Source organism: Carex rostrata, chromosome 24 (assembly GCF_964058835.1).
Source record: "Carex rostrata chromosome 24, lpCarRost1.2, whole genome shotgun sequence".
Lineage (NCBI taxonomy): Eukaryota > Viridiplantae > Streptophyta > Magnoliopsida > Poales > Cyperaceae > Carex > Carex rostrata.
In genome coordinates this window covers 6,205,041-6,214,374 of record NC_135941.1, presented here as the reverse complement: position 1 = coordinate 6,214,374, position 9,334 = coordinate 6,205,041, and the positions used below count along the sequence as shown (strand labels likewise).

At 32.3% G+C, this 9,334-nt stretch overlaps 1 protein-coding gene across 1 annotated transcript; it reads left to right on the top strand.

The window, feature by feature from the left end:
* The first annotated feature begins 5,910 nt into the window (after positions 1 to 5,910).
* On the top strand, positions 5,911 to 9,334 carry LOC144575396 (PHD finger protein ALFIN-LIKE 5-like). The gene is made up of 5 exons (XM_078325530.1): positions 5,911 to 6,233; positions 6,381 to 6,413; positions 7,309 to 7,537; positions 8,172 to 8,307; positions 8,640 to 9,334. Exons 1-5 carry the CDS (start codon positions 6,134 to 6,136, stop codon positions 9,018 to 9,020), a joined length of 879 nt encoding a protein of 292 aa, XP_078181656.1. The 5' UTR covers positions 5,911 to 6,133; the 3' UTR covers positions 9,021 to 9,334.

The following is a 9,334-nucleotide window of genomic DNA, read 5'->3' as shown; positions in this document are numbered from 1 at the left end:
GTTTTGGGTATAACTTAGCCAAATTAAATCGGATTTGAACCAAACTTATTTTAAATCAAATCCTATGATAGTATGATTGTATTTTAATTAAAATTTATGTGAAAAAGGACTAATCTGGACCGTCCATCTTGATCGGTAAACTTGACTAATCTGGGCCGTCGGTTAAAGGATTTTCATGAAATTTGACCTCTCCGAAATAAAATTTTCCGGGCTCGTAACCTCAGACAACGCTCGCAGGGGGCTGCCGCCCCCCTGCCACCCCCCGCATACTCCTAGGAGCAGGCCCACACACATAAACATAACAATATATATATATATATATAAAACCGCATTTTAAAACACTAGCAAAAACTGCGCGACCCCCTGTTCCGGGGTGTGACAGAATCTAAGCATTTTTATTTTTTTCTAATAACACATAAATAAATATATTAATTTTTCTTACAGCCGCTAAAAATCCGACCTGAAAAATATTGATCCGGGTTATTTATTGCAGTAATTCTAATAAATCAAATTATATTGTATTTCATCTATTTTCAAAGAAATATATTCAACATTTCTAATATTTTAATACAAAAAATTTAAAAATTTTAAAAAAATTCTGTTTTATAAAAAAAAAAAAAAATTTAGACCGTGGGAACCCCACGGTCTGAAAAAAATAATCTGTTTTTTTTTTTAAAAAAAAAAAAAAAAAAAAAATTTGAGACCGTGGGAACCCCACGGTCCTTATGATTTTTGAAAAAAAAAAATCAATCATATTGGTTCCCTAAAAACCGTTTTATTAATTATGGCTTTTGAAAAAAATTCTATTTTTTATAAGAGACATGTATTTTTGGTAACATGTAATTGTAATTTACTCTTAAAATAAATTCGCTGACTAAATAGATAAAATACTAGGACTGTCCATATACAAGATTTCTATTAAATCGGAAAACTACATAAAATGTTGTTCCTTCTCAGCTGTTGAAATAAAACATCCTCTTATTCCAATATTTCAATAAAATATCTTTTACCGAAATTTTTGTCCATAGGAATCCTAAAAGAAAATTAAAAATAGGAAATGTTGTATGAAAAATTCAAAAATAAGAATGCAGCTACGACTCATGTTGTCCCGATGGCCCATCCAAACCAAATATATATATATATATATATATTCATTAAAATTTTCAATGGTACAAGTAAGAAATCCATTAAATAATTTTTCCAAGGAAAAATAGTTATTTCTTTGGTTGAGATGGGTTATGGCGGCCTAAATTTTTTTTTTTTGTCAGTTTGGATGGGCCATGGTGTCCCACTTTGTTTATTTTTTTTTCAATTTTTTTTTCTGATTTAAGATGTGCTATAAATAAAAACTTCCCATTTTTGAAATTATCATACAACATTTTTGTTTTTTTTTCTAGGAATAAAAATTTTGGTACCTTTTAGGTCCAAATAACATCATTTTTCACCCTCCCCTGCTCATTTACTTTTCAATTTATTACTTACAGAATTTAAAATTTACAATTTTCACAATTTTAAATCATTTGTAGCATTCGAACTTCAGATTACTGAGAATTGACGTTTTAATTCTTTTCAAATTATAAATTATAAGTAAATCAGATATTTCAAAATTTTCAAACGTTATACTGAAAATTTATAAATACAAAAGTGCATATTAGTAATAACTAATTTTGAATTAAAATGTTTTGAAATTTTCAATTTTGAATTAATTTGTTAAATTTTCTTATTCAAAATTTGATAATAGTAATAATTTTGTTATGAGGACTTATAGTTACAGGCAGTGTCAAGAATTCAGGTTTTAAGAAATAGCATATTATGTTGTCTGAATTTTAGAAAAAAAAAAAAAACAACAACAACTTCCTTTTCTACTTATTTTTCAGCATAATTTTGGAAGATAAAAATTTAAATTGAATTATTTCATTTTTAAAATATAGATTAAAAGAAGTTTGAGTTGTTGAATTTCTTCTCATAATGATTTTCCCTTTAATTGTACTACTATTCATCACATGAGATTTTTAGATTCATGTATTCTTCTCAAATTATATCTCTAGTTATATTCTGTAAGTAAGAACAAAGGAGAATACTCTTATTTTAAACTTACCGTTTTGACTGATTTACAGTACAAAAACTAGTTCCCCTGGCTGACCTTCTCTTACAATATTTTCTTTTTTTAATGTATGTCAATCTATGTATTATAATAATATGTAATCAGGATTTTTTATTTAAGAAAATTCAAATCAGGAATTGTATAACCAAGTTGTTCACTTTTATTTTTTGAATATTTTTCTTTAGTTTATTGTTGTTCTAATCAAACTTTAGTTTGAAGTTGCTCTCAAAACAATATGATGTGAATTTAGCATCTACATTAAAAAAAAAAAAAAAAAACTTAGTTTTATGTGAGGAACTTGAAGGATAGTAGACAACTTCAAGAGACAAGTTAAAACTTTGAAGATTTACAGAATATACTTCAAATTGGTTTTAAAACACTTCTAAATAATGATACGAATATACCCGAAATTTTTAAATATACCATTTCTTCAAAAAAAAAAAAACCAAAAAATCCTCGTTTCTAAGAAATACTATGCGGATGAGACTCCATAGATATGGGTCCGCATCTGCAGAGTGCGGCCCTTCTTTTATTTTATTTTTTTTACTTGATTTCAGCTTTGATATTCAAGTTTCGGTTCCCCAAAAATTAGACATATCTCAGAAGATGTGATTCCCAAAAAAATTAACATAAATTTCTGTAGACCAAAAAAAAAAATGATGGGGCAGTGCGTACTCATATCTGGGATCGTATCCGTATGGTGTGGTCTCCAGTAAATGAGGTTGCATCCGCAAAGTGCGGCTGTGGTAGAAATATAATTTCTCGAAAACGATAGTTTTTTTTTTATTTATCTTTTTTCAAAAAATGGTATAAATAAAAATTTCGGTGAATATATCATACACCATAACAGTCAGGAATCGTTGACCGTTACTAATCATCTTTTTCTGAATTTTGAAAAAGTCTTACGGTTATGTTAAACCGTTACACCAACTAGTGGACTGTGGAATTCAGAATTGGTAATGTGATTTTTCTATACAAATTAAATATGTAGCAACTAAATTTTAGATTCAGAGTCATTGCAACTTCTACTATTTAAAATGATAAAATTTATACATAACGGTTTATTTTTTTTGACATCTGATTGATATAACATTAGACTTTATTTTTGTCACCGTACAATTAAATTTTTATCAACAGTTGGCAACCGTTATACATATATTCAACCGTAACTTCAGAATCATTGCAACTTTTACTATTTAAAATGATAAAATTTAGACATAACGGTTGTTTTTTTTTCTTTTCTTTTGACATATAATGGATATAAATTAGACTGTTATTTTTGTCACTATTATATATTTTTATTTTTTGTGTCTTCATCGTGCTTCTATTTTTAAGAACTTTAATAATTCAAAATTTTAAACTTAAAAGTTAAAATAAAACAGTTAGATATGATCTATATCATTTTATCTATGCACGTGTAAAAAATTGTGACATTTGAACTTTATTTTGGTTGTTATCAAGAGTTTATAAAAATGTACTAATGTGGATAATTTTTAGACATTGATTTTTCAAATAATCAATTCACATAAAAACAAAATTGAAATGTCATATTTTTTTATGAGCATCTCTAACATAGATTGCATCTAACGGTTTTATTTTGATATTTATGATTTAAATTTTAATTTATTCAATATTTTTAAAAATGAAGATACAGTAAAGACACAAAAGACCCAAGAAGTTCGATTTTTCTGTCAAAACACCTGTTCATCTTTTTCTAAACCGCTGTTAGTACAACATTGAATTTCAAATTTTATTAACAAAGTACCAAAATTAATCCTTATCTACCAAATTTCACCTTCTCACACAAAAATCCTTATCTGCCTGATACTTCATGGTACATCACATGACTCGTCATGATACATCACATTGTCACGTATTAGAACATTACAACACGAGATGGAATGTCATGTTCTATAATTTTAGATATTTAAAAAAAAAATCAAATCAATAATTCAAGTTTCAGAAAAGAAAAGAAAAAATATTTTGTCAACGTGACAAAAAGTTTCAAACATTTTTTCTTCATTTTACTACTTTGTTTTGCAATTTATTACATAAATTTTGTCAATCTTTTTTTTTTTTTTTCAATAAGCAATTCAAAACATATTAGTCTGTCAGTGCATGTTAAACATGTCGTGTGTTATCTCATCACGTCATGTAAATTTTTTTTGTCACATCATATTATATTGTGTTTGTCATGTCACATATTTATAACACTGTAATTAAATATAACTCCAACACTACGAAAGATAACAAATAAATATAACTCATTTGTTTTGTATTTATTTTTGTCAGAGCAAAATTATCTAAATTTTTTATTTATATCATAATAAAAAAAAAAATCAAAACACCTTTGTTTGATCAGAATTCAACAAATACTCAGGCCGCAGTGGCATTTGACGGCCTCAAAAACTAAGGTCTACCAAATACCCTGCGGCCCCAAACTAAAAAACAAAAAAGGGGCCCAAGTTTAACACATAAACCAAGTTTAATTTTGTTTTTTTCATTCTAAACACATGCACAGAAACCAAGTTTTTTTTTTTTAGTTAATAAATTTTTGTTAAAAAAAAAAATTGGGGTGCCAAACCGTTTGGCGGACTCAGTCTTTGGGGCCGCCAAATTCCCCTACGGCCTGGGTATCTGTCGAATTCCCAGAATTTAGAGGTGATTTGTTTTCATAACATTCATTATTTCCCAGGATTTGTCGAATTCTCAACAGAAACAATGTCTCAAGGTAAAATATTCATTATTTTCCAAAAATAGATTTCAAGTTGCCAAAACCTTGAATACAATTATGTATCATGCAAAATTAATTGTATATTAAATTAGATCCGATTTACCAGTCTACAAAAAACAATCTTTTGATATTGTTACCTCTCAAACATTGTACAATTTGAGAGGTAAATTATTTAAGCCTCCAACATAATATTTGACATTTGTTACTTTTGATTTAACTGTACTTATTTATACTGATGAAATTGATCTTAATTTTTTAGGAGGAATTTCACGTATACCCCTCAAGAACTTCAAAATTACGTATTCCCCTCTCAAAAGTTTGAAATTACGTATTTCCCCTTTTAAACTTCAAAAACTCACAAATTTACCAATTTTATTGTCTTTTATATTAAAACTCATTCTAAATTTATAAAATACCCATTTTAACCTTTATTAAAAGCATATAAAGCCCATCAAACTCAAATTTGAATCTGAACAGTTTCTCTATCGTCCAAACTGCTTTTAGATATGTGTGCGCAAGATCAACATGAATCTTGATGCGAGCACGCACACATATTGAAGCGACGTGCACATATCTTAATGCGATGTGGGCGAATCGGGATTGCTTTAAGATCTGTGCACTCTAGATCATCACGAATATTGAAGTGATGTGCACAAATCTTAATGTGATGCACACGGATTGAACGATAGATGAATCCTTAAGATTTAAATTTGAGTTTGATGGGCTTTATATGCTTTTAATAAAGAGTAAAATGGGTATTTAAAATTTTAGAATGAGTTTTAATATAAAAGACAATAAAATTGATAAATTTGTGAGTTTTTAAAGTTTAGAGAGGAAAATACGTAATTTCAAACTTTAGAGGGAAAATACATAATTAATGAAATTCCCCCAATTTTTTATGGTGGAAATTGAGGAGACTATGTCACTGTTATAAGGTCCCAGCAAGTAGCAAGTAGCAAGTAGCAACTAATTCAATCCGGTGAGAACGAAACCCGGATCCGAAATGCCCTTCTGACAGATCAGAGGGGTAAATGAGTAATATAACAAGCGCAAGAAGGTTGAGATTTTAAGAGCAATACAACACACAAATGTCCATTGATTCATCTTTCACCGAAGAACCTTCTCTCCTTCTCCTTTTCCTTTCTAATCCCTCGGTACCTCTCTCGCTCGCCTCTCACCTCCCAACCAACTGTTCTCTTTCATCTCTATTTGGAATCCCTAATTCATACTCCTCTTCCAGTTAAGAGCCGGAGTTCCACAGATCTATTGCGGCGTCGGAGGGGCATTTTCGTAATATGGAAGGCGCGCAGGGACCATACTCGACGCGCACGCCGGAGGAGGTGTTTCGCGATTACCGAGGCAGACGCGCTGGCATGATCAAAGCACTCACCACGGGTTCGTAGTCTGATTCTGACCTAGTTCAATTTTTTAATCTTTCATTTTGTTTTCAGGAATTTTCGCTAATTTTTGTGTTTACTTGGGAGAACTCTTCTAGTTCCTTTCATGTGGTTGATTGTTTTGTTGTTTTCGTTTTGGTTGCAGACGTGGAGAAGTTCTACCAGGCGTGCGATCCAGGTGAGTCTTAGAAGTTTTTTTTTTTCAATTGAAACCTCGTAGTTTAAGGAATTGGCAGATTGATATTAGCGTTTGTTCCGATTTACGAACAAATTCTTCCTTCTTTTGTTTTTTCAGTGTCTTTGTCATTGTGTGAGGTGCTCTGTAATATTCTGTTCTATAGATGGGAAATTTACTGAAAGGACCCTCTTCTTTAACATAATACATTAAATAGCCTTTTTACAATAATTCTTTCTGAAAATAGCCACATCCAGAAGCACTAGTTAGTTGTTGTAGCTCATAGGGGTTTATCACCCATTTTGTTGACCAAAAGTGTATCTTAACTTGAATGGGAGAAGGTCAATTTGGGAGAAAAGATAAGTCTGGAGAGGATTAATAAAATATGAGAATTTTCAGCAATATATTTGCTCACTATACCTGTGTAACCAGTTTTTTAATATTGAGTCTATCTAGCTTGATGTCAGTATACTGACACAAGTAAAAATCTTTTATAACCAAATTGTCAAATAAGAGCAGCACAACATTGTAGGATTTTATTCATTTGAGTGGGTATAAAATTGTATTTAATGTTCGTCCAGTTTTGGAAATTCACCCCAATGGACCTGAATCGACCTCTATTAATACCGTAAAAGCATCATCTGTACAGTCGAGAAACAAGTAACCTCAGTTGTCAGCTACATCCCAAGTAAAAGTTATCAAATGCAAAAGAGGGTTTCAGCTATACTTGTCTGGAACCCGTGCCATTGTCTTCAGTTTACCCAAATTAGCTGTAATCATGCCCCAATTAAACCCTAATTAAGTCATAGTTACCCAATTAATCTTATACAAGTTGGCCTCATATTTTGCAACACCTCCATACCCTAAATTTAATGAGATTTTTCTTCTTGCTTAACAGATAAGGAGAATTTATGTTTGTATGGGCTGCCAACTGAGCAATGGGATGTAGCCTTACCAGCTGAGGAGGTGCCTCCTGAGATGCCAGAGCCGGTTCTTGGTATTAATTTTGCGAGAGATGGTATGGAGGAGAAGGATTGGCTAGCCCTAGTTGCGGTACACAGTGACGCCTGGCTATTGGCTGTTGCTTTCTATTTTGGGGCTCGTTTTGGGTTTGATAAAGAGGCAAGGTAAGAAATTATCTTTTATTTGATGAAACTGAGAGGAGAGAGAGGTGTGACTAAGTTTGGGGTCGGAAGGAGCAACTGCGTAGCACTTATTCATCCAGCCCACCCCCCTAAATCTCAAACTAAGTTTACATTGATTTATAGACCTTTAGTGGCAAGTATGAGATTTCTTACTATTTAGGGATATGCAATGTATCCTCTGAGTATATATAAATCTTGGGTCACTACCAATTGACCAGGTGGTTACATAGTGTGTATCCTCTGAGATATCTCAACTTTTGTGTGACTTCTGTGTACGGTCCTATTCGGGGATAGCGCAGGGGGGCATATTATTTGTGCTTTCAGATTCATGCAGAATGTATTTCAATGGTTTAGATTTTCCAAAAAAACACTTAAAAGTTTGAGATATCTTAGAGGATGCGAATTTGTGGTTTACATGCCTAGACCTAGTTTTCCATAGCAGTAAAACTGTAAAAAAAATAGTAATGTGCTGATCATGGATGGTATGATACTTTTCCTGAGAACAGTGGGAATGCATGTTGACTAGTATTTGAATTTGCTTTCCACATTTATGATAAATTCAAGTGGTTAATGCAAAGTTGCAACAGTTGACCCTTTCTTCAATTTTTACATGTAGGAGGAGACTTTTCAATATGATAAACAATCTGCCTACTATTTATGAGGTCGTGACTGGTACTGCAAAGAAGCAACAAATGAAGGAGAAAACCCCTAATAGCAGTACCAAAAGTAACAAGCCGCATCCCTCCAAAGTGGTATGTTCTCTGATCTCCATACCTTTTCAAACTTAGGGTAGCACAGTGGCCCACATGCATGCACCAGACTCAACCATTAGTTATATTACAGTCCTGGAGACAAGTCAAACGTGATAATGTACTGCTGTTTCTTTTCCTTCTTGTATGGCATGTACCAATCAAAATTTTAGTTAGGAACAGTTTATTCCAATTGCAGATGTTGTCTTTTTATTTTATTTACCTATATGATTCTATTTAAGGGATTTGTTGATTATTAAACTATTGAAAAATTCTAAATGAAAAGAAACCTTAAGCCCTGTAGTGTGTATCTTTTGTTCTTGCATTTTTGTTAGTCGCGAGTGGAAACCAAACCACCAACCCTAAAAAAGGACGAAGAGGAGAGCGGTGAAGAAGAAGAAGAGGAAGAAGAGGAGGAGGAGGAAGAAGAAGAAACCAAGCACAAGAACCACAAGAGGAACACCAACACCAACACCAACACCAACAAGAAGAGGATTAGGAACGAGGACAGTGACGAGGAGGAAGAAGAACAGGACAATGCACTTTGCGGGAGTTGTGGGACAAAGGGGTCAAACGATGAGTTCTGGATCTGCTGTGACCTGTGTGAGCGCTGGTTCCATGGACGCTGTGTCAAGGTTACCCCGGCAAAGGCCGAGCACATCAAGCAGTACAAGTGCCCCGACTGCATCAATATCAAGCGTAAGCCCTCCCACTGATCCACAAGTGTGGGGCCTATCTTTTCAGTAGGATTTGGGTAGTCTGGTGTTAGGTTAGTTGGAAGATTTCTTCTTTCTGAAGATAAAAAATTAAAAGTATGTTTGTTTTTCTACTTCTTTAACTGTTGCTGTTATTATTAATTTTAATTTGTGTTAGGTCATGATATTGGTTCCTGTAGTGTCATCAGGTACTTATTTTTAGTGATTTCTGTGTCTAAATTGCTAGTTGCCTGCCAGTGGTATTTAAGTTTGGCAACTCAAAGATGTGGTGAACAGTTTTCTTTGTTAAGATAGAATGGTGTTACGGTTTTTAA

Excerpts from the sequence above, each read along its gene's own strand:
- LOC144575396 (XM_078325530.1), top strand. The coding sequence starts at position 6,134 with ATGGAAGGCGCGCAGGGACCATACTCGACGCGCACGCCGGAGGAGGTG. Across the intron at positions 6,234-6,380 it reads GATCAAAGCACTCACCACGG|ACGTGGAGAAGTTCTACCAG; the intron begins GTTCGTAGTCTG and ends TTTTGGTTGCAG. Across the intron at positions 6,414-7,308 it reads CTACCAGGCGTGCGATCCAG|ATAAGGAGAATTTATGTTTG; the intron begins GTGAGTCTTAGA and ends CTTGCTTAACAG.